The sequence below is a fragment of the Amphiprion ocellaris genome, chromosome 6, assembly GCF_022539595.1.
Source record: "Amphiprion ocellaris isolate individual 3 ecotype Okinawa chromosome 6, ASM2253959v1, whole genome shotgun sequence".
In the NCBI taxonomy this organism is placed as follows: domain Eukaryota; kingdom Metazoa; phylum Chordata; class Actinopteri; family Pomacentridae; genus Amphiprion; species Amphiprion ocellaris.
Genome location: NC_072771.1, coordinates 27706171 through 27730703, shown reverse-complemented (window position 1 = coordinate 27730703; position 24533 = coordinate 27706171). Strand labels below are relative to the sequence as shown.

General features: G+C 39.8%; 2 protein-coding genes across 2 annotated transcripts; both read right to left on the bottom strand.

The window, feature by feature from the left end:
* Positions 1-273: 273 nt before the first annotated feature.
* On the bottom strand, positions 274-17701 carry pggt1b (protein geranylgeranyltransferase type I, beta subunit). Its single transcript, XM_023275767.3, has 9 exons — positions 17550-17701; positions 16876-16994; positions 12930-12994; positions 12430-12581; positions 11116-11248; positions 9396-9441; positions 7379-7563; positions 6558-6666; positions 274-4178 (listed from the first exon to the last, which is right to left on the bottom strand). Exons 1-9 carry the CDS (start codon positions 17675-17677, stop codon positions 4012-4014), a joined length of 1104 nt encoding a protein of 367 aa, XP_023131535.1. The 5' UTR covers positions 17678-17701; the 3' UTR covers positions 274-4011.
* A 736-nt stretch (positions 17702-18437) lies between these two features.
* On the bottom strand, positions 18438-23797 carry LOC111572198 (coiled-coil domain-containing protein 112). Its single transcript, XM_023275768.3, has 14 exons — positions 23729-23797; positions 23084-23214; positions 22540-22661; positions 22219-22308; positions 21892-21967; positions 21391-21517; positions 20971-21087; positions 20648-20785; positions 20010-20131; positions 19690-19816; positions 19326-19493; positions 19066-19164; positions 18819-18937; positions 18438-18721 (listed from the first exon to the last, which is right to left on the bottom strand). Exons 1-14 carry the CDS (start codon positions 23771-23773, stop codon positions 18691-18693), a joined length of 1512 nt encoding a protein of 503 aa, XP_023131536.2. The 5' UTR covers positions 23774-23797; the 3' UTR covers positions 18438-18690.
* Positions 23798-24533: the final 736 nt, after the last annotated feature.

Genomic DNA, 24533 nt, shown 5'->3' with positions numbered 1-24533 from the left:
TTTAACTTTTTACATGTGCTGTGGATTTTCATTTATCCTAGATGGTCTAAATGTATTTTGGGCTTTTCAATAACCTAACTTTGCGCATAGTGCATCACATAAACAAAAATGTTTTGCAGCCATGAGTTGTTTGCACACATTCATGCTCCAAAGGTGATGAATGCCACATTTCAATGCTGCCACAGACTTTAACTGTTAGTCCTTATTCCAAAAGCAAGAGATCTTTATGACAGAAATAGCAAACAAACACAAACAAATTCACCAACACAACTGTAAAAGTTAGTACATGATTTATTTACCATAAATACAGTTTGCACTGCAAAGCTAGAATCATCACAGTCCCCAAATTCAAAGCTGAAGTACTACAGTACATCACAAGCCAACATTTGCATATGCAGTTCCTCAATCTGTCTCACTGATGTAGCTGTAAACATTTTTTCTTCTTGAGCACTTGCACAATAAAAGTCACATATTTATAGACATTTACATACGTATCTACACTCAATATTTCTACAAAGCATAGAAAAAATAAATTCCATTACATTTATTGTTACATTATCTATCATTACATTATTTATATTAATTGACAATAGAGCAAGGTTTCATGATTCGCCATGTGTGGCATTTTGGCTGCATCTCAAAATGCTTTCACAATCCTTTCACATCTCTGGACAATCCAAACAGCTCTGACTGCAGCCATAGTGAAAGCGCAAAGCCGTGGTCCCTGTGGTCTTTACGTGCTGTGGGACTGAGAGCATCGACTGCAGTGCGATGTGGCAAAAAAAAAAAAAAAAGAGATGCAATATAGCAACTGCTGAGACGCAGCCTTCATCTGCAGCAAGTGGCAAACCCATGCATCCAGCCATTGATCCTTTTTAAAGTCGAGTAAGCATTTATGGGTTCTGTCTCAATGAATTCTTCCCTCCTTCTGGAAAATAGACAATCAGACGTGAATGGACAAAGCCAGATTGTGGCTAAAACGACTTGTACCAGTCGGCGTACATCTGATTGTTTACGCAAATTTAACAAAGATGGGAGGAGGAAGCAGAGTTTACAGAGCAGGTGTTCCTCTTTCCGAATATTTACATGCATTTAGAATACATGCTTCCTCCTTCATCCCTAGGAAACACTAATGTTCAGTACCTTTGTTGTTAGAAGCAGCCTAACTAAACCCGATTTAAGCATGCTGTAGGGACATCAGAAGAACAGGAGCATTCAGAGAGCACTGACCCAGAACAATGCCACATGAGGCACATTTCAGAGTCAAGTTTGAGCGAGTTATCTTGCCATGTGACTTGGCCTACGTATTCTGAGGACAGAGATGGAGCCTAAGGAACTTTAATTAGAAGTAAATGTCGCGTCAGAAGATGCATGGGGCTCGACAGCATTCAATTTCAATTGATCTGGCTCTGCAGTGGTGCAGCAGCAGCAGCAGTAGTTTTCTTTCAGTGCATGTTTGACTCAAGATCACTTGAAATTACTTCAGATTCAGGACCACACATATCCAGAGCGCCAAGATATCGTAATGATATAAGGACATTATACGATTAATCAATAAAAAGCACATTTTGTTTGAATTTAAATTATCAGATCATTTACGTCTCAATCTAGCAGCTGCAACTTTTGAAAAAGATGGTGATAGAAAAACCTGACTAAAATGAGGACAGCATAAGTAAAATGATTCCATAATAACAAAACATTTCAGAAAAGATCGACAAGAGGAACTGTAGCAAAGCCTATTGAATCAGGTAAAGCAGAAATACAAAGTAACAGAGGTCCAACATTACATTGGCTTAAAAGCAATTGTTTTTGCACCAAAACAAGGTTATATGACACTGGGGGTTTGGTCTGGGTTCAGAGAGGAGATTTCAGCCTCCGACAGTTTACTTTTAATAATAGATGGTTCAAATTATTTATTTATTCACCTCTCCTCCCCTCTTCTCTCCTTTCCTACGTCTGCCTGGTCTGGTTCCCCAAGTCTGAAAAGGAGGGCAACTTAGCGGGAATAGAAAGAAGACCAGGGAGAGCTTTATTTTAGATGGTGGAATGAAAACCAAAGGGGTGATACAATTTTCATATGCAGTAAGAAGCGGGGCTACACACAGTGAACTCCTGCAGGTAATGTGTTGCACGACAGTGACTATATTTCAGACCTGCTGTGAAATTGCCTCCTCCTCAGGTGTTTGCTGAGACAGTGGCCATATCATGAAAGGGTGTGGCTTCAGCAGGGGGCTGCAAAAATCTAGGAAGGTGGAAATGTTGCTTGCTGGGAATCAGAACTCGTGAGGGCAAGAGGTGCAGGTTGATGTTCAACTCAGAATTGCAGTGTCACCACAGTGGGATCTTTGAAATGTAACACTCCTTTTTCCAATTTGTATCTCAGGTCAAGGGCAAGAAGGTCACTTGAATGAGCTGCACGTGGCTTTTACTGCTTGTGAGCGTATGTGCAGAGCATCTATTTTGCCTCGGTGGTGGGGAATGTGGGGGTAGATGGTAGGCTTACAAAACCACAGTCAGGTCTTAATATTTTAGGAGTGATGTGACCAGCACTCTGGATAACAGATGTTTCTGTTTCCTGACTCCTGGTGGTACAATCTGCTCATAGTCATTGTTCTTTGTTTTTTGCCCTGCATCCTCTGTGTACTGAAAATAACATGTGAATTCCCAATGCAGTTCAAAGGGATACATTTCCTCAGGTTAGGATACCATTGTGCATCTTTCTCCTATTGATCTAGGGCTGGCTAGTGCCTCACAGGGAGTATGGAAGCTAGTGAACCAGTTGAGATCAGTTCAGAGGTGCAGAAGTCACGAGGTGTTGGGATGGGATCTGCTGTTAAAACTAACAGCTACTACCTTGCAGAGACAAAGAGATTTTCCCCTTCATACAAAATTCCCTTTAGAGGCCCAATCCATTGTTCTTTTAGCCTTTAGAAAATATTATGTTTTCTGATATGGCCTGTAGCTAAGTTTATTTTAAATCTTCTTTGAGGAGTTTTTTCCCCCTAATGGTCATAAATTTGCCCCTTTAGGTTGTCGGCATTTAACTGCCTTTTCCATAAATTTCACCCCAGCAGTTTTATTATCATTTAAATCTTGATCACTGAGCAAAGCCTGCAGTGGTAAAACTGGAGGACGCAGAAGTGAGAAGCTCAGGAGAATAAACCTGCCAGGCTGGTAACCCTTTTGGGAAAGGAGAGCTTGAGGCTTCAAAGAGGTTCACAAATAATGTGAGGATGGAAATGTTAGGAGAGCAGCAAATAAAAAACACTGTTGTCTGGAGGAGAGTGCCTTGTATTGTTTTATCTGTCTTTAACCAAAAAACAAGATCATTTAATTTCCTCACTGAAGCCCAAAATGACCAAATTATGCTCGCTTAAAATATAGACATTATTAGGCAAAAGCAAAACCATAAAGTGAGTTTACTGCAGAACCATTTACAAAGACAATTTAGATGTTCCCTAAGCATCCTGGAGATCCCCTCACTCAAATTGGGAGTAAAATTCACTTTCGTATGTCCAAGTAAAGCGAGTCAGTCGAGTTGATCCTTGGCTAGGAAGGTGTCGTTGACTATACCGATAAGGCTAATGAGCAGGAAACCTCAAAAGGCCATTATCTAAAAAAGTTTGCAAAATGGAGGCAACTGGAATTTTTTTCAAGTTTCCAGTGACTCTAATTTGACTTTCTGGCACATCGTTTTATTCCCACAAACCACATTGCACACTGCTATTTACTACTGTGCACTAAAAAAAAGGCAGCAAAAGAGTGTGGCGTTATATTGCTTAAACAGAAAAGTTGCTTTAGATGGACTTAAAGGAGCGCTCCAAAGTTACTGCTTCGTAACTACAGTCTTAAAAAAACCCTCCTTGATTCCTGAAAGGAGAAGGCCTCTCAGATAAGTGGCCAAACGTCTTCAAGACAAACAGCAAAGGTCCAGTTGCCTTTGACTGATAACCGTTGGATGTTCCCGATTACTGAACCTGTTCAGAGGCAGCGCTGTGGATCATCCTGCTGTCAGTGCTGTCGGCTACAGCTGCCAGTGCTGTCCTTCCATGTCTGCTGCAGCTGCTGGAGGTGCTGAAAGGCTCTCTGGGTGATGTTAAGAGCTGGGTGGACCTTCCTCAGATTGGGCTCTCCGATTAGAGACAGACCACACAGCCCCAAGTAGGCGTGGAGGGGGTCTATTAGAGAGGTAACAATGAGGGATGAAGGAAGACAAGAAAGGAAGGAGAGGGGAGGGACGAGATCAGAACCTTGCGGCAGAAGCATCTGTATGTGTCAGCTCTGTAGCCTTCACAATAACCAGAGATAAGACGAACATGGTGGTTGTCACCTCACTCTCCATTAATGAATCAATAAAACAATAATCTAATTTCAAATAAAAACCTCCACTATGCAGAAGCATTGCTTTTGTTGTACTGCACATTGAAGTAGATATAAATAATGCACAGAGGTTAGTCCCGTGGCCGTTTTACTCCCCTGGGACGACAGTAAAAGCTGCACAGGCCAGTAAATGGAGCAGTAATTGAATTATAATGAAATGATGGATGATTGGACACAGACATCAGAATCAATCAAAGCACCATTAGCTAAATCAATCAGGAGATGTAAGGATTTGAACTCAAGGATGTACAGAGAGCATGTCTGCATTAGTCCAAGATTTGAGTGGGATTCGATTAATATGGACATTTTCAATTCAGATTTACATCACAAATTTGTGACATAGCTCAAAATAATGAATTTCTACACCACTGGTCAGATAACACTATTCTATGCTATAACAGATTTCACTATGACTGCATGATTATAGCAATCAATTTATTTGGATCAATACTGAGACCACAGTTATTCATAGATTTTTTTTTTCACTATGACACTTGAAGCAGTGCTTCCACTTCCATGCAATCCTACATAAGTGCTAATTACAGACATCTGCATCAATATAAGACACAAAATGAGGTTTTGCTTTGGCTAAATTAAGTGCATCTTCTTGAGGCAAAAAAAAATACATAAACCAAACCCCTCACATGCTGAATAATTTCGTATTGACTGACACTACAATTTACCAGGTTTAAGTAGCGCCACACATACAGTGTATGACAGATGCTAGCTGGGCAGCTGTGCACAGAGAAGCTTCCAGCTGTGTGTGACCAAATATTAATTTGAAAAGAATGAAATAAGATGCTCTAATGTCAGATTTATCCAAGTTGAATGCCATTGATTTTATCTAGAGGGTTTGTTTTTTATGAGCTCAGTTTGTGCAGCTGTAGATTTCATTGAAGGTAGGTAAGAGAAATACAAAGTTATCACCTTGTAGTGGATCGGAGTATTATTCAACCGTCTTATGATTTGGATTAAGATACTACATCATTCATTGTGGGGGTGAGCAATACCAATATAGATTGGTTTTCTACATAGAAATCTTTTAAATTAGCATAATTCTTTACAAGAGCAGTGGCAACAGTAAGTTCTTATGCTATTCTGACCTATGCTCCATCATTTGAATGTATAATTATCCATTTCACAGGTATTAAGTCAGACAGGAAAAGAGTTGTGGACTCTGAGGGTTTTTTTTAAATGAGATCCAATTAACTGACATTTTCACCACTCCCCCGTTATGTAATCCCAAATATTCCTGGCAAGAATGACCTGACCTAATTTTAAAACTCTAACTGTGGACAAAGTCAGGCTGTGTCAAACATTTGTCTGTATTTGGTGTGGATATACTTAACAAATACACAGGATGTTCCTTTGATCCATGTCATTGTTACCTTCCCATCTTCCCAGACCAGCTCCTTCACATCTCCAAGTCCAATGCTATCTGTGCCCACACTGCTGTAGAGTTCTTTTTATTTCCTAAAACTCCCCTTTGTTCAGTTATATTGACAACTCATTGTTGTCACAATGTCTGTTTTAGCTCATTGTTCCCTCTACCCTATCTTCCCTGCCTCGTTCTCGTAATGTGAGGAGTTCCCGTGTCCTCTGGCTGCCTGTAACAATCGCCACATCAATTACACATTACAAGGGCGAGCAGGAACACACAAACACACACACATAAGCAGGTAGACCATTGAAGTTTAAGGTTACACAAGTTTTTCCATTGAACTCAGGTAGAACTGCCAACCACAGCTCCACCCTGACCTCTGTGAGCATGTAGAGGGTAGATAGAAACTGTTCAGCCAAAAGAGAAGGAGAAAAATAAAAGGAACCGAAACTGCTTAGATCCACCATCTATTTGTTCTAATGCAAGATCTTTGAAGTTGCAGAAAAATAAATAGCAACTACTACATAGCCATTAAATATTAAGCTTGCCATTCAGCTCCATTCCACTCCTGTGGCCTCTACAGAATTTTTAAGTGTATTTGTTGCTGGTACTTTCACAAAAAAATCCCTCTCCACAGACAGAAAAAACAGCAATGACGACACAAAACCCATGTAAACAACAATGGTGGTAATCCATAATTGCCTTTCTGACTTTGCGTTTTTAATCTGTCTATGACAGTGTGCATCTATCACAAGATTTTCCTGCAGTAGCCACTTCGGCAAGTCAAACCAGTTACCTGGATGGCTGTCTGGCCATTTGGCGAAGCCCCCCACCAACCGATCCTGCGTTGACAGGATGAAGCTCCTGTTCCTGTCAAAGTTCGTATACTGGAATACATCTAACAGCTGGGGCACGAGAGAGAGTGGGGGAGGTGTGCGAGAGAGAAACACAGGAGAAGCTTCATCATCACATTTGCAAGCAATTGTAAAATCAATGATGATACTAATTCTGTTCCAAGGATGCATGTTTTGTTCAGTGAGTGCGCCAGTGCACGTCAATGTACTTCATTTGACCACAGTGGGTTAAGTACACACTTTATATTTTCCATCTACACACACACACACACACACACAACAGTGGAGAAAACATCAAGCCTCAATGGCTGCCATACCGCACTCTTGCCATATACAAATATTTTGTTTGAGTGTGCACATTTGTCCCTCTGGCACAGTTTTGACCCAGAAATTCACAGTTTTTCTGCATTGTGTTTGCTTATGCGTGTGTAAGCCTGGTTGTGCGTGTGCATCCCTTGCTTACTCATAGTTGTTCAGCTCACAGTTTTCTGGATCATGTGTGATCACGTATGTACCTCTAGCATAGTTATGACCCACACGCTGAAAGGTTTGCTCACAGATTTTTTTAGGGTTGTGTGAATGTGGGGGATTAACCCATTATGAGTCAAAATGAGTGATTAAAAAAATGTTGAATGTTATTAGTGCACTACACAACACTTTAATGCATTACCTTCCTAACTGTGAAAATGCAGGAAAAATTGCAAAATATTAAAATTAACTAAATCTATTAATGTTTGCAGGTGGGTGTTAGACTGTTCTGTACCTCTAGTGTAGCTCCCACCCAAAAGGAGTAGCACGTGTCTACAGGTTTGTTGGGGCGCCCGTGGAAACCGCTCTGCTGCCTCATGATGCACCAGCGTCGGATCCTGTCCAGCTCCCGTTGACTCAGCGCCTCCTCCAGTCGACCCATAAGACACAGAGAAGCTATGGCGCAGTACGTCCAGCCACCTGGACACACAGACAGGCAGCAGCATGTCACAAATGGACAATTAATAATACCAAGAAATCCAACTAAGTTCGACAACTGTTTTGTGACGACGTGTTAAAACTAAAAAAGCGGCTCCAGTGGTTCCCCCTGACATGTATTCATGACAGACTATGATCACAAGGAACTGCAGTAAAAACAGAGGGTGCGACTGCATGGGGGCCCATTTACCGCCCAATAATTGATAGCATGCTGCTACTCTCCCCTTTCCTTGGAAGCTATAACAACATGGAGCCACCTTGTGTTTTGATTTGTGAGTGGAATAAGGACGCTTTAGGCAAGTTAGTGGTAAGATTATATCTTGTTTCACCAGATTTTTAAGTTTAAGTTCCGAGACTAAATGCAGAGTGCCTTTACTGATAGAGACCTACAAAGTGTGCCTGTTGATTGATGACAGGTTGTTATCAGTGCAGCGACACGCAGCAAATATCCATCAACCTCTACAACCCTGCTTGCATTATCATCATGCCTTAAACTAACCTCAAATGTTACCACCATCACTGCCTGCTAATCTGAGATTGTGTACATGTGTGTTCACGTGTGAGGGAGGAAAACAAAGAGGCGGTGGGGTGAAGTGTTGGGGTCAGGGGTGTAAATCTGTCAATGTGTTACACTTGCCTCTAATCAACCATGTCAAGCTTACTATCTGCTGGAGGCACAGGAAGAGGGGATAAGAGGAGATAAATATAAATCTGAATTGAACTCAGCTGGAGGGAAACCAAAAGCATTTACCCTAACTGTGGGTGTGAATGCTGCATTTGTTTTTTTAAAGGCACCTTTCTGACACTGTTCTGGATGATTTGACAATTAATCACACCTGAATGTGAGCATATTTTCCCCATGGGTCTCAGTGCATAATTACTGGAAAGTAACAATATGAATTTTTCGGGTGTATGAAATAAAAATAGATGCACCGTCTTCAGAAAACAATCCTGCACAGCCGAAAGAAGAGATACATGTTGAAAAAAGACAATGACACAGAATATATAAAGAGAGCGAGAGAAAGTAATATTTTTTTACAGTGGCACTTATTATCTATAATACTATGTTTCAGGTACTACTAAAGCACACTGTTATCAACCAAATGCTCCAAGAGTCTGTTTACATTTAAAGCATGCAGTGTGGGAGGTCTTGGTGCTGAACAAACACACACTTGAAGGGAGGATGGGTAATGGGCATCTACTATATATCTCTACTGATGTGTAATCAGCCCTCAGAAAGAAAGCTGGCTGGTTTGCAGGAGAAAGCTGAGTCTCCATGAAGCCTGTAATCACAGCAGTCGAGTTTATCGCAAGGAGGGAAATTACTAAGACGCACAAGAATCCCCTCCTTCAAGCAATGTCAATTTTATTGATTTAATTTATGCATTCTCAATGTGTTGAAAAATGAACAGGAAAAGCTTCCTTCACTGCGCCAAAAAGGTGGCTGTGGATATGTTACCAAGCAGCGCTCTGAAATGTGTGCACACGAGCAGGATGAAGGCTTTTGTACTGAAATAACAAGGTTTAATTTGAGCGAGGGGAGGGATTAATGAGAACAATGTACTGTATCTATAGCGATGGATTTTAATGGCTAATCCTTTAAAGCAGTTGCTCCCATTAGCCCTCCACTGCGACGGTGCCAATAAATCTTTTGATCTGATTTGAAGTTCAAAATTTAATTATTATTTTTACATTAGGGCTGCCAGGCGTGTAAATTTGCACTCTTACACTGTGATTTAACATACGGTCCCTTCAAACTCACATTCATAATATCTGTGACTAAGTATGCATCATTAGAAGATGCTCGTACTCACCATGTGACTCTCGCCCAGCTCCCTGGCCAAAACCATTGTCGTATGACTGTTCAGAAACACAAGGTAAGAAATAACATTTAACTGCAAGCAATTCCATTCATGAACAAAGATCAGCGCCAGAAGAGGCTGAACCACTTTCATTTACTCCATGCATGTATTTATTCACACTGAACCCCGTCATTTAAACCTCAAAGTAAAAATGTCACCATAAACATACACCAGCAGCAGCAGCTTTAAATGGCTTTGGAACAACTCCTTCCATTTTTTCACAACCGGATGCATCACCAAGCAGCATGTAAACTTTTATGTTTTCATGTTTCTTCCTTTTTTTGAACTGCCTTGTGTTGCAATCAACGTCAGCAGTTAAAAATTACATAATCTCACTGAGGATACATCAACACACACTGAGAGACAGCACAGCTTTAACAAAATAGGTACTCCAGTTTAAAATAAGCCAGGTGAATGATATATCGTTGTAATCTATATTTTCTTTAAGCATCAATCTTGTAGTTAAATTTTCTTTTTTTTTTTTTTTTTTTTTTTTAAAGAATCAAGTACAAAAGCAGCAGTGCTTCCAAGTGGATTTTACCTGTATTTCAGTTGAAACCAACTTTTTATGGAACACAGGAGCTAAAAACAACTGACAATAATGAATGAACAGCCTCTTTGACCTTGTTTCAAGATAACAAAATGAGCACCTGGAATAGGTTTCATAAACCTGGATGAAGTTACACGCTTGTTTCAGAAGAAACTTATTTACTTAGAAACTGTGACATATTTAGAAGCAATTTTCTACAAGAGAACTATCTACTATATGCAGCAGGAGTTTGCAAAAATACAAAAGACACAGCAGCTGGCAGATGGTGATTCTGTCTGTCTGCTCTGATCAGACCATAACAATAAGGTTGGTAAATGGATATCTGCAGTCATCCAATTGTAAGTGAAACTTTCAGTGTGGCTGGCAAACTTTTCCAGGCCCTGTGACACAGAACCATCCATCATCTGGTCCTTTCTGTATACTTACATTCACCAACAACTAACTAGCCTCGCAAAAAAACGTGCTGGAATCCATCCACCAGTGGATAAATATACTCTCAGTCAAGATTTACAGTTATCTGCTGACTAATTTAGTGACGTTTCCTACTGTGTGAAAGAGAGAGGGCATGTTGGATTCACACCCATGCAAACAATGAATAAACTATGTAATAAAACCCTCTTGTGTTAAATGTCAGTATACTCAGTATAAGCTGAAGTTTAGAGGTGAATGGGATGATCTCTCTGCTCTGGGGACCAGAGGTGTACAAGAAGACAATGCCAATGAGCGCTTTGATATGTCTAATCCCTTTACAAAGGCTAGTGTATGGGTTTAGTTAAAAATCTGCCAATATGCTGAATTGAACATGTTGTTTTTCTTCTGATGGGATGGAAAAAACTCTGCTACAGCTTTAAGACCATGCTGCACTGCTCAACCCTTTCCATTTATAATACATGAAGCATTTCTAGGCAGAGTGCCACCTCCTGAAGGTGGGTGGCCTATTCTCCTCATTCAAGTGTTGCAGCACCGTTTTGAATGGCGCAGAATCAGAGGCTGTATGCTTAGGGGGCAGTCCTGTAGGCCTGGATTCATTGTGCTCATTCATTAGGGAGCTGCAGCAAAAAAAATCATATTCTCCCCCAGAGTGTAACACCCTCTTCTTTTACATTTTTAAGATCCACTCACCAAACTTCCTCGGATGTACTCGATGGCCTTTTGAATGTCCATGCCTGACCAATCATCCAGCATATAACAGATACTGGCTGCGCAATAGATAAACCGTATGTCATTTTCACTTCCTTCTGGCACTGCGTAGAAACTGAAAGCAAAAAGACACAGGCAGCCAAAAAGACACAAGAGTTACAAAAGAGGACTGCAGCTAACAATTATTTTTACTGTTTTATAATCCAGTGATTATTTTTCCAATAAATCAATTAGTTTTTCAGTCTATAAAAAGCCAGAAATGGCTGACTGGTGTTTTGTCAAATATCTTTTCATAGAGGAGTAAAGACACCTGAAAATATTGCTGGAATCAGATCATTTTGATCCAAACTGATTAATCAATTATCATCAAGAAAAGCACTCAGAGAGGGCAGTACTCCGCCGAGGCTGCTCAGTCTTTGTATCATTTCCGAAGGATGAAATCTTTAATAAAAAATGGCCTTGTGCTGAGCACAGGCATGTTTTATGCATGTGTACATTATGTATGGATACCAAATCATGTGACCTAAATATGTAGCAGATGACGAGAATCGATGGGACTCGGAAACACCCCCACAATTGAATCAATTGTCCCTTGTATCATTTCCAATGGATAAGTCGATTGGTCGATTTGTAGTAGGATCACAATCATGTGATCGTCAGCAGGCAACTGATGTAGCGTTCACTTGTCATAGTTACAGTGATGCCATGCCGCTATCTCGCTATGGGAATTCTTTAGCAAGTCCGTGGATCCAGACTATAAGCCGCATCACTGCCAAAATCTAATGAGGTGGTCTTTATGTCATTTCTGACCTTCCCTGAAAATTTCATTCAAATCCGTTTGTCTCTTTTTGAGTAATGTTGCTAACAGACGGATTCAGGTACGCCAACCGTCACATAACTCCGCCGTGTTCCCTGGTGGAGTAAAAATGCCGTATTAATTTAACAGCAGACAACTAATCGATCGTTCATAGCTACTCTAAAGACAAACAACTGGAAATTAGCACACTGTCTGTATTCAGGATATGCATTTGTCAAATGCAATGAAAATAACTGTCAGCTGAAGTGTTAACTCAGATATTTTTCATGTCTCAAGATAGTGTTATGTGCCAAACATGATACATGATGAAGCTCTGTGTTTTTGTACGTTGACTTACTACCACTGTAGGCTCAAATCCAAGTTAATGTCAGCCTATGTTAAGACTACTAGTGTTCACATGACCTCAGGTGTATCTGAGTCACAGTAAGAGCATCAGTGTAAATAGGAGTGTAAGTGCAAGTGTGTTAGTGTGTTCTGACCTGCCGTCCTCCAGTTGCAGCGCTCTGAGACCAGCCAGACAGGCCTGTTTATTAACCCGACTCAGGTCGTCTCCCAGAATCAGCAGTGAGCACAGCCCAGTGTAGGTCATGGCTACATGGCCACTGTCGTATGGATGGAGGACACCTGGACCCTGAAGAAAACATTAGAATGAGGTATTATTCACACAAATGCAATGAAAAGACAAAACAAGAGACTGTAGATGTGACAGTCATGGCACTGACAGCTAATCCTTCAGCTGCAGGGATAATAAAGTGGAAAAGGCCCAGACACCCTGGATGTGAAAAAACAGATTGGTACAACAATTGAAACAGGTTCAAGATGTTTCAAGAGAGATTAATGCTAATGGAGAAAAAACACAAGATCACAGCAGTAAAACTATGTCCTGAAATATATATTTAGACTAATGCAAACATTTTCTATACAAAAGCCAATATTTGGTCAAATCTGAAAACACTTAGGGGGAGGGAAATGGCAGTACCTTAGTGCTGTAAGGAATTCCAATATGGGAAGATCCTCGAAACCCACAACGACTTAGGTTAGACTCTGGAAGACAATAACAGCAGAAGGGCAGGCTGAGATGTAAGAATTATAGCACTAGTAAACATCATAAAGAAACAGGACCGAGAAAACCAGACTCTGTTTTACTGTCTCACAAAGTAGTTCTCCTTGAGTTGGCGATGACCTTCATAAGGTGCTGCAAAGATACTCAAGTAAGAAAAGTGCACTGCTGCCATCTCCTGGACACAGTAACACTACATACAGCAGAAATCAATGGATAAAATGTCATCACTCTGCAAGGAGTTTCAGCATAATGGTAATCAAGCCACTGTAATCAATATTTTTATATGGAACACATTATATCACTATCTGTAACAGACTGCCCAGCTTGTAATTTATTGATCATGCAGCACTACATGATATGAAGTGCCATTCTCACTTATTCTTGAGTTTGTGCTGGTAAATGTGCAGAAAAACACCTGCTCCATTATGATATTGCTGTATTTGTAATACGCAGTGAACACAGCTGTCTGCCAACAAATTTCTGGTTTGAAAATTATAGTTTCAAAAATAATTTAAATATTTTACTGCATATGAAGTATTTAACTATAGAAAGTGACATTTGAGTTAATATTAAATGTCTGCTTTATTTCTGACATACACTCACTGCCCACTTTATTAGGTACACCTGTTCAATTGATTGATAACACAAATAGTTAATCAGCCAATCACATGGCCACAATTCAATGCATTTAGGCATGTAGATTTGGTCAAGACAAAACTGCTGAAGTTCAAATGGAGCATCAGAAAAGGGAAGAAATGAGATTTAAGTATCTTTGAAAGTAGTTGGTGCCAGATGGGCTGGTCTGAATATTTCAGAAACTGTTGATCTACTGGGATTTTCACACACAACCATCTCCAGGGTTTACAGAGACTGGTCTGAAAAAGCGTAAACATCCAGTGAGCAGCAGTTGTTTGGATGAAATGCCTTGTGAGAGGTCAGAGGAGAATGTGCAGACTGGTTGGAGATGATAGAAAGTCGACAGTAACTCAAATAACCACTCGCTACAAGGAAGGAATGCAGAATACCATCTCTGAACATACAACACATTGAACCTTGAAGAAGATGGGCTACAGCAGCAGAAGACCACACCAGGTACCACTCCTGTCAGCTAAGAAAAGAAAACTGAGGCTATAAATCACACAGGCTCACCAAAATTGAACAATAGAAGATTGGAAAAACATTGCCTGGTCTGATGAGTTTTGATTTCAGTTTCGACATTCAGATGGTCAGAATTTGATGTAAACAACATGAAAGCATGGATCCATCCTGTCCTGTATCAATGGTTCAGGCTGGTGGTGGTGCAGCAATGGTGTGGGGGATATTTTCTTGGCACACACTGGGCCTCTTATTACCAACTGAGCATCGTTTAAACACCACCGCCTACCTGAGTATTGTTGCTAACCATGTAAATCCCTTTATGATCACAGTCTACCCATCTTCCGATGGCTACTTCCAGCAGGATAATGCACCATGTCACAAAGCTCAAATCATCTCAAACTGGTTTCTTGAACATGACAGTGAGTTCGCTGTACTCCAGTGGCCTCCACAGTCACAGGATCTCAATCCAATAGAGCACCTTTGGGATGTGGTGGAACGGGAGACCCAAATCATGGATGTGCAGCGGACAAATCTGCAGCAACTGCGTAAGAATGAAGGCAGTCCTGAAGGAAACCTTTTACTAGTGAAGTGTACCTAATAAAGTGGCCAGTGAGTGTGTGTAGTTTTACTATTTAGCGCGGTTGACCATTGTACTCATTATCAATATCATCAGTCTTTAGCGGCCACTGATATTTTGCAAATCAAGTGTCTGAGGGCAACTGATTTAACTGCTGACGTAGGTTTCATGTCTTTGACAACATATCCAGCAATCAGTCTGTCTGGTAGAATAGAATAGAATAGAATAGAATAGAATAGAATAGAATAGAATAGAATAGAATAGAATAGAATAGAATGCCTTTATGAAGCCTTGGCTGTTTGGATGGAGTGGATTCTCTGTCAGCGATCACAAGCACTTTTGTGATTAGCTTTGTAGAACTGTGTCATTTTACCAGCTGCTTCTAATGGTTAGAACAACTGTGCTTTAATGCATATGAGTAATGTCCATATATGCAGTACAGCAAGCTCCCATGCCTCACTGTGGACCACTATGTGGGTTTACACTGACTGATTGATTCACTCATTCACTGCACCACCATAAAGTCAGATGATGTTAGGTGATAAACAGGAAGTTGAGGGAGAGGCTGCAGCTGTCTGTCATAGCTTTCAATTGACCATTAATATTTTCATTTGAGACCAAAGCAATCAGGAATGAGTCCATTTAAATTTCAGCAATTTGAATTGCATTATTTAATTGGGGAAGTTATTTAACTGCATTACGTGTTACCGCCAAAAGTTGTAGAATGTGTTACTTCCAACACCGGTCACAGATGCAGACAGACATGAAGAATAACTTATGCTATACAAATTTATTCAGTCAACACACCTGTATTTGGTTGAAAAGCAACGACTGCTAAAAGTCTTAACAATTTCATACTAAGAAACATATTTCCATACTGATGACGCATTAAGAAATCTCAGGTGCCTACGGGGCTGTATTTTCACTTCTAATGACAAGAAACCAGCCAGACACTAAACATATGGCAGCAGCAAAACTGAGACCAATCAAGCACAGCCGCAGCTATCGCTCTATGATTTCTGTTGACGTCTTGAATAATTAACTAAATGGGCATCTAAACAGATGGCACAGAGTGGCTTGTTAGAAACCTCAAGCAATTAAATATTTAGAGTCCAAATTTCCCTGATGAACAGAAGTACAGTTGGAACAGGTTAAGTGAGGACGACACCTGGATGTAAAATTCAAAAAGTAGCAAAAATGCTTCACAGGCTTTCAAGTTTTACAACTTCTAGGTTGACAAACTTGACGAAACTATCCTGAAATGTATACTTAAAGAAAATGTCACAATGGCAATAAACCGTAACTTGTCGAAGCCCTGTTTTAACTTTGGCTGTTTCCACACAAAGCTTGTGAGTTGTGTTTTTCCTAATGTGACCATACACACAACACCAGCCACCCCACTTAAGGCACCTTGCTCTAGAAATTGAGATGTCTACTATAGCAATAGAGCACCTTTTCTTTGCAAGTGTCTGTGGGCAATCTAATAGACAGGTTTCTTTCTTCCATTTTTCTCCAGAGCTGCAACAATAACTGAAAAAAACTGCGCTATTTTGAAGAATAGAAAATGATGACTATTTTCCTTAGAGCATAAACAGATGACAAATGAACTTCTTAGTTCTGAACTGAAGAAGCTTCTGGGATGAAACATCTTCAAGAAGAGAGAAAAGTCCAGTTGTCTTCTACTTTGGACAGATAGCTAGATAGATAGATGGATAGATGGATTAATAGATAGATCAAACTATGACTTGGATGACTGCTGAACATGGTGTCCCATGTAGCTCTGATGGGGGTTTGACAGTGCCATTTTTTCATTCAGAGGAATGTTGCTCTTGAACTCCACAGTATATTTTCTAGCGTAGCTGAACTTAATCACCAAACTGGTAGCATATACAAGCAAAAGATGACACCAGGGAAAGTGTAGGTAATGCCGATTCCAACCTCAAAGAGGTATTTAAGGAGTATCTTCGAGCTGCTGTTATCACATCACCTGGTTTAAAAGCTCAGAGTCTGAAGTAATTATGATTCATTCAACTTAGTCATGATGTAGTTAGCTGTTCTGACAAATATCTTTTACTTTGCCAACTCAGGCTAAGATTTTTATGTGATTATTATTGGCAATGAATACTGCCTTTTTGTAAATCAACGTCATAAACTGCCTGTGAAACTGTGTGAAGACATTAGACTTACGATCTTCTGTGGGAAGAACCTGTAGTGAGTAGATCCACTCAATCATGGTGTTTCTATCAATCACATCAAGGGCATCCAGCACATCGAGACCAGACAGGGCAAAAAATATGATAGTTAACCTGGAAAGAAGGCAAATATTTTATATTTGGAGGACACAAAGACCCACAACAACTAGGAATGCATTGACAGAACTATACAACTATGCAAAACTGTGACAATGAGCATTACTGGATGCTAAAACCTCATTCAAAACATTGTTCTAAAAAATGTGAACTTAGCCAGGCTAGTTAAGCTATAACGCTAACTGTTGCTTAAGTTAAATTCAGCTTGTACAATCAGTTGAGGCAAGTGGAGGGAAATATATTAAATCTACACATTTTGACAACCTGAGTAACTTAACGGTTTCATTTCCTTGAAATGACTCTTATTCCTACGATAATATTAACATAACTTTGGCAAACAAACTGCACAGGGTGCCAAGACTCGCTGTTCCCTGTTTTACTACATCTCTCTGTCAGTCACAACTTCACTAGCTGATGTTAGCATGTGTGCTAAGCTAAGTAGCACTAGCCTCCATTCAAACCGCTGGTGAACAGGAGCTAGCTCGGATGCTAATCAAGTTCTCCAACAAAACATTTAAACTACAGCGCCTTTCTTCGCCCCAGTAAACCAACCTGGTTGTTTCCAGCGATGCGTATCTCTCAGGCAGCACTTGAAGCGTCCTCTGGAAGAATCGTACATGTCGATCTCTTAAAAAGTCTATTTGCTCAAATTCTTCAAACTGGCTCTCCTCTTCCGCCATCTTTGCATCCGCACCTATGAGGAATCTTGTCCGGTACGTTTGGTTTTCAAAATAAAAGCTCACACTACAGAGGAATGTACAGAAAAGATGGAATTTTGATGTTTTAGCTGTACTGAAGGTGCAGCCTGCACATATTATACAGATTGTCTTTTTGGATATTGCTTGTGGGAAATTTCTGAATAAATAAATTAATTTTGGTGGAAAACTGGCAAAAAACACAGACTATTAACAGTCCAGGTGGTGTATTTTCTCGCCCCCACATTCACTGAATTATTCAAACAAACTTGAGAAGAGGAAAATGAGAGGAGCCAGTAACCTTCGGTTGTCTTGTTGTTTGATTGTGAACATTGTCAAAGAATACATTACCTTAAAAAAAAAAAAAAAGTCTGTACCTTGCCCATTGTACATTATAGGTCCACCAATGTATTATAATGCCCTGATTCTCCCCTTATGTTCAGCAGCTGCATGTTTCCGTAAAAGTCTCATACAATCTCTGTTCCATCTGTCTTGAGTTCTGAACATTGTGGCCTTGAGCAGTCCTCTGAGCAGGCAAAAATGATGCACGTTTCTTACAAAACAATGTGATCTAAGCTGTCTGGCAGAGTTCACACCAGGACCTTCCACACAGATGGGGATTTTCAGCCTGCTGACTTATAAATGATTACAAATTTCTACATGCTTGTACACTTGATTATATCTTTTCAACATCCATCAAAAGTCATACATGTAGCAAAAAAAATCACAAAAGACACAAACTTACTAAATTTACACAACACTATAAAGACAAGTTTTTATTTAATAAAGCAGTTTCACAGTCTAAATTGCAAGTGCATTTGATTCACGAATTGTACAAAACCTAAAACAGCACCACACAAAAAAAAATCTAATAAAGGCACATTTTGGCATTGAGGTACCATTAAAACAATCACAAATCTTACTTTAATCTAATTTCTGTGAAAAACAACAACAACAAAAGTGTGTGAACGGATTTCAGGACTGTTCAGTTGGATTCATCACAGGCCTTGTCTCCAAGTGGGAACAGCTCTGCAACAAAATGACACAAGATTTCAGTGATTCAGCAGGTAAATATCTTATTTTTATCCAAAGCATAACAGAAAAGGAAAAGTACAGGAGATCAGACCTGTGAAACATCTGCAGCACAGGTCCTCCTCCTGAAGGTCCGACGTGTTTCATTCGCTCCTGCCATCCCCTAGTGGGACGAGTCAGTCTGGAGGGGTCTCTGCTGACATGACCATCCACCTGAATGAGGAATAAAAAAAACACTAATCATGCTAAAATAAAGCTTTAAAGATGATCAGAATTAGTGATTTCAAGGCTTGGGGTTTCTTTGTGAACCATTTTGAGACGGCTCACTGTACAACCTTTACCTTCTCCTTCAACTGAACAGTGATCCTCTTCTGTCTTTCCTTTTCCTCCTTCTCCCTCAGCTGCTTTTCATGAAGCTTTGCCTCCACCTTGTGAAGATCCTGCAAAAAGGCAGTCAAGCTTTGTATTTCATAGAGTATAACGACATCAGAGCATCACCTGACAAAAACTGTGCTCTAACCCTCAAAGATGTCCTGTTTAATATGTAAAATCTGAAGACAAACATCTGGTCTTGTGTCTCTGTGATTCTCAGATTTCATACCCTTTCAGTAAAGCGTTTGATGCCCTTTGTCGCCTCCCTTCTCCTCTCCTCCAGCTCTCTCTGTTCCTCGTCTCTCTTCCTCCTCCCTTGCTCCTCCTCTTCCTCTCTCTTCAGTCGTAGCTGCTCCTCTATGGTCAGCTTCACTTCCAGCTGGCGGCGACGCTCTTCCTAATAACCAGGAATCATTTTGATTGGTAAAGATAATTATCTGTTTAGGGCACCAATCATGAAACTGTGTACATCAGATTTAGCTCCATTTAATGATTTTCATTTTTCAACTAAATAAATGACACTTTCACAGATAAGTACATACAGTACTGATGACATATAACTGCAACTACAGTGAAATGACACACATGCGCACCTTTGCCTTTTTCCGGTTTTGTATCTCCTCAGCCAGTCTCTGCTCTTCTTGCTGCTCTTCTTTCCTTTTCTTCTCCTCCCTCCATTCTTCCAGTCGCCGTGCCGCCTCCCTTCTCTCATCCTCAGTCCTAAAATAGAAGACAGAAGACAGAACTTACTATCAAGACATGACCCCAAAGAGACAATGGCACAGACTATGAGCAAATAATGCACCTAAATTTATTTAATGCAACCAAACAGTTTGGGTCATATAGTAGGATTTTATAACTTTGGGGTGCATTTAACCAGTGTCTTTTCTATTCTACTTCACTTTTTACTCGCCTGTGTTGCTGAGTCTGGCTTTTGGCTTCCTTCCCCCTCCTCTCGGCCTCCTCTGTTTCCTCCTGAATCTGTATCCTGGTCTGGCGTTCTTGATGCTTGCTGGCTTTCCACCGCTGAATGGCCTGAGATCGAGACAAGTAGTAAAAGTGTACACAACAAAATACTTGTACTTACTTACTTAAGACAGTACAGCAGCTTCAAAAATAGTTTCTGAGCTCCTGGCTATATTATAGTTATATGTAATAAAGATGGTTCCAATTTAGGTTTTATGAATTAAAGTATGAGCAAATACCATGTATAAACTCTTACCTAAATTTATAGTTTCACATACATTTTATTTATTTATATATATATATATATATATATATATATATATATATATATATATATATATATATATATATAAATATAAAAATAAAAATAATTTTAAATATTAAATTTCTTCTATTACTTTGAAATGACAGTATCAGGATTCAATCAACCTTTTAAAAACAGTCACGTGGCCTTGCTATCAGGAAAACCTTGCCATAGTGAGGTGTCTTCACATCACACTGTTCTTGTGATGCTTACAGCTCATTTAGGACTGTTGAGGATCACTTTTCTGTTGAGCTCAGACATGTTTTTCCACAGTCCTCTACCTCTCTCTTTCTGTCCTGTAGGTGGATCAACTCCTGATGCCAGTCTTCATGTTGTTCTATTTCCTCCACAGTTTTCCCGGGCAGGTACAGTTTGGCCTCTTTCCTGTAGCTTGGCCTCCCACTGTGCTTTGTCCAGACCTGTAAGTCCAATAGATTAGAGTGAGTCGGACAACAATCTGGAGGTCACTGACTTGAAGGCTGGCATCTGCTGAAGAGGCAAAAAATTAGAATCTGCTAGTTTAAGGAGTGACACTCAGTGACTGTATACACTGATCTGACTGTGAAAGGTGGCGAGATAAACATGTCAATACCATCTTACTTACTTTAAGGAAGGCTTGGTGGTCATATTGGTCCCAGCCGCCATAAGGTCCTCCTGTCTTCTGTAAGAAAGCTTCCAGTGCTCTGACCTCTGCAGGGAGGTCTTTGTCTGGGGGTTTGGTCTGATGGACAAGACAAGTCACTGAATTAAATGAATTCTATGTACATTTAGAAATAAAAATATGGAAACAGTAAAATGAATTCTCTGTTAACTCTCAATAAAAACAGATCATAAACACGTCATGATTTATGAAACCATCTTGTGTGCAGAAACATGGTGTGTCTCCAGCATTGTCTTCTTATATTTATTTATCACGCTTTAAGACTCTATACTCAAAAACTTGTCTTTCCTTTCTCTTTTCATTGCGTAACTGAAGAGCAAAGGAGAAAGCACAGATGAAGGATGACTGAAAAGAGAGACAGACCTTAACAGTGGGAGCTGTGGGTAGTTTGGGGTTTGATTTGAGAGCAACGTTCCAGTTTTCAATCTTCTTCTCGTAAGCGGTGATCTCCTGTTTGCACGTCCTCTCTTCCTTTAAAAATTCCTCAAAGCTGAGAGGAGCAAAGAAACACAAAGAAGGACTGTTCATGATACTCTAATTTAACTCATTCCCAATATAGCGCAACCCCTGATGAGTGGCTGTTGCTTTTGTTTAGAATCACTGCCTACTTTGCTCTACTTTGTAATTTCTTAATTGTTGTACACTGGTCTGGGGTATATAGCATTTTTTCTAGCCTAAATGTGTATTGGGTTACATATTTTATTAAATACTGTCTTCTGCACATATGTAGTTAACATTACAAGATAACTGTGGTATTTTTTTTCAAAGATCAATGTGTTAAAGTGCATCAAATTTTATAAGAGAATCTATTTTTCCTTTTTTTCTGTTTAATTTGGTCTAAAGCTGCTTATTGTATCCCCTTACCATGACCGCTGTTCCTCCTTTAGGGTGTTAATTGAGATTTCCACCTCTGACATTATTTCCTTCAGTCTTTCAATCACTGAAAATCCAAGGAGAAATGCAGAAACATAATGAACCATGTGCAATACAACAATCATTGCACTCATATAACACTACATTCATTAACCATTTATTGAGCAGTACACAACTTCACAATAGCATCTTTCATATTTATGTAACAGAATGGCACAAATAGCGATATTAATGGTGAGCAACAATAATGAATGTCTCACAAGACAGTAAAAAGAATTCAGTCATATTACAAAAAACATTGCCAGATACAAAACTTACATTCAGGAGTTGGTTTCACATCAATCAGATGTCTCTGAAATTTCCTCACACCATTATGAATCTTCAATAGCTGCTTTTGAAGATTCACCTCTGAAGAAAAAAGCAGAGGTTTATGAACAGCAAATTTCATCACAGCGATAAATGGATGTTTCCTTTAACACTGGTTTACTGCTATGGCTCCAATTCCACAGAGTGCCCTCAGAGATGAAAGGAATTAGATATAAAATACGTCTTCACAGTAAAGTGCTGTCTGAGAGACCTTTCAGTCTACAACATTAAATCTCAAGTGGTTATGTTAGAAAAACGCAAACAAAGACTCACTCGCGGCATTTCGTTCTTCCTCCAGCACTTTCTCGTATTCTTCTAGTTCCCCCAAAACATCTGTCCAGCCGTTTTTTCTGCACTGAGCGGTCAGCGTCCTCTCTTTCTCCAATTTCTCAATCCTGTGAAAGGAGAAATTAAAAAAGTTATGTGGTTTAATAACTGCACAACACAGATAATTAGTGTGACCTACATTAGTGTTTTAGCTTATTATAACATTAAACTTGACAGCATAATGTGGTTTTTGAATTTGAAGCTATTCATAAGGCAATTATATTACTCCTCAAAAAGTACAAAATATGGCATGTGTATAAAATAACTGAGGCTGTAAGTACTATACAACACAGAACAAAACAAACCCCTCACCACATTATGCAAAACAATGCATTGGTCCTACAGTCAACATTGTTTGCTGAAACTGTAATCTGTTTGTAGTAATGCTGCATTTCATTAATTGTCTGGTATTATTGGCATTTTTTTTTCAAGTTAAGTGGTGGAAAATTCGGACTTTAATATAAAAATTACCCTGAGTAGCATCACTTACTGTCTCCTGTTCTTCTCAGCTTCATTGAGAAACTGTGCAGCTTTTTGTCTGGCCTCCCTGTGGTCCAAACCATCACTGTTTACTCGGGATGACGTGCAGCGCTGTTGGGAACTGAAGTCTCCATCTCCCTGCTTAAATTCATACGACAAAAGTAAAACACAAGAGCTGGGCACAGTGCAGTGATATGCAGGTGTAGTTTGATCTATTTTTCAACATTCTAAACTTCTATCAGCTTCGCGTCCGATAATAGATCACTACCCCCTCGTCCAACCACAGCTAAAAGCATTGGTAACCATGGAACATAGGCGGCGTCCATTATCGGACAAAATGAGGATTTACGTATCTTCTGACAAAATACCAAATATGAATCACAAACACGTGCATTAATGAATGTCGGGTGTATATTATTACAGCTTGCCAGTGGCAACTGCATGAAACAAAAATATAAAGTTAGCAACCAGTTTCCCTTTCTTATCGCTAGCTTTGCTAACGTTAGCTAGCATTGACAAACGGACGCCAGCTCGTCAATCGTCCACATTTCCTGTTTGTAAAACTGTAAAACATCGGACATAATTATAATGCTGTCTATTGGTTATTATAAGTTAATTTGGGCGCAAATGCAGCGAAGAGTTCTGTAAAAGCTACCGAGCACAGTTTATCCTCGCATCCCGTGGTTGCTAGGGCGGCCATGCTTAAGCGAATCTGTAAACAAAGAAAACTTTATTTAAAAAGAGGCCCAACTACTTCTGTAGTTATTGGTTTACCGCAGCAGAGGGCGCTGCTTATCATGAGTGGATCGTGGGTACATGAAGCTGTTAGACTGGACTAGACTGGAACAAATCGGTACAGTGCAAGCTCCCATCAGGTTACATGATGGGAGACGAACCTAATGTAACCAGGAGACTGTAACTATGACAACAGTCTTCCAAAGTGTTTCACCTAATGGTTTTGTTTTTCATCAGTGCATCCTTTCTATTCTGCTCAATATGTCGTTTTATTGTCTAACCCCTAGTTTTATAAATTTAATATTTAATTTTTTTTCCCCTAAAGCATTATTACTAATTATTTCTTGATATATACAAACTGATGCATCTAAAAATCCTAGAGTCAGCTTATAAAATGCCCAGCAAGTTTTGAATTTGTGACCCTAACTACTCCTAGGTCGTGACATTAATGTCTTCGGTTGTGGTTAATAATCAGACTGGGTTACCTTTTGCATCGCTGTGTTTAAATATACTTTTTAGATTTCACTCCCTGAGGTATAGGGACATCTGAGTATATCCTAATACAACTAGGTTAGAGTTACCTATGCATCCCACTCTCTCAAATAACTGCCTCTCCAATCCACCGCAGCCTTAGCTATTTCTGCAATGGCTTTTTTATGATGGCCAACAGCTATAATTATTAAGAGAGCTGGCAAAGTGACAGTTGGAGAGAAAAGAGGAGAGCG

What these genes read in the sequence shown, in the direction of transcription:
- pggt1b (XM_023275767.3), bottom strand. Translation starts at nt 17,677, where the DNA reads ATGGCGGAAGAGGAGAGCCAGTTTGAAGAATTTGAGCAAATAGACTTT. An exon ending in GGTTCTTCCCACAGAAGATC is followed by an intron (nt 12,995 to 16,875) that starts GTAAGTCTAATG and finishes ATTGTCTTCCAG; the next exon opens with AGTCTAACCTAAGTCGTTGT. An exon ending in CTGCAACTGGAGGACGGCAG is followed by an intron (nt 11,249 to 12,429) that starts GTCAGAACACAC and finishes TTTTGCTTTCAG; the next exon opens with TTTCTACGCAGTGCCAGAAG.
- LOC111572198 (XM_023275768.3), bottom strand. Translation starts at nt 23,773, where the DNA reads ATGGCCGCCCTAGCAACCACGGGATGCGAGGATAAACTGTGCTCG. An exon ending in TACAGGACAGAAAGAGAGAG is followed by an intron (nt 20,132 to 20,647) that starts GTAGAGGACTGT and finishes TCTCGATCTCAG; the next exon opens with GCCATTCAGCGGTGGAAAGC. An exon ending in AGCCAGACTCAGCAACACAG is followed by an intron (nt 19,817 to 20,009) that starts GCGAGTAAAAAG and finishes CTTCTATTTTAG; the next exon opens with GACTGAGGATGAGAGAAGGG.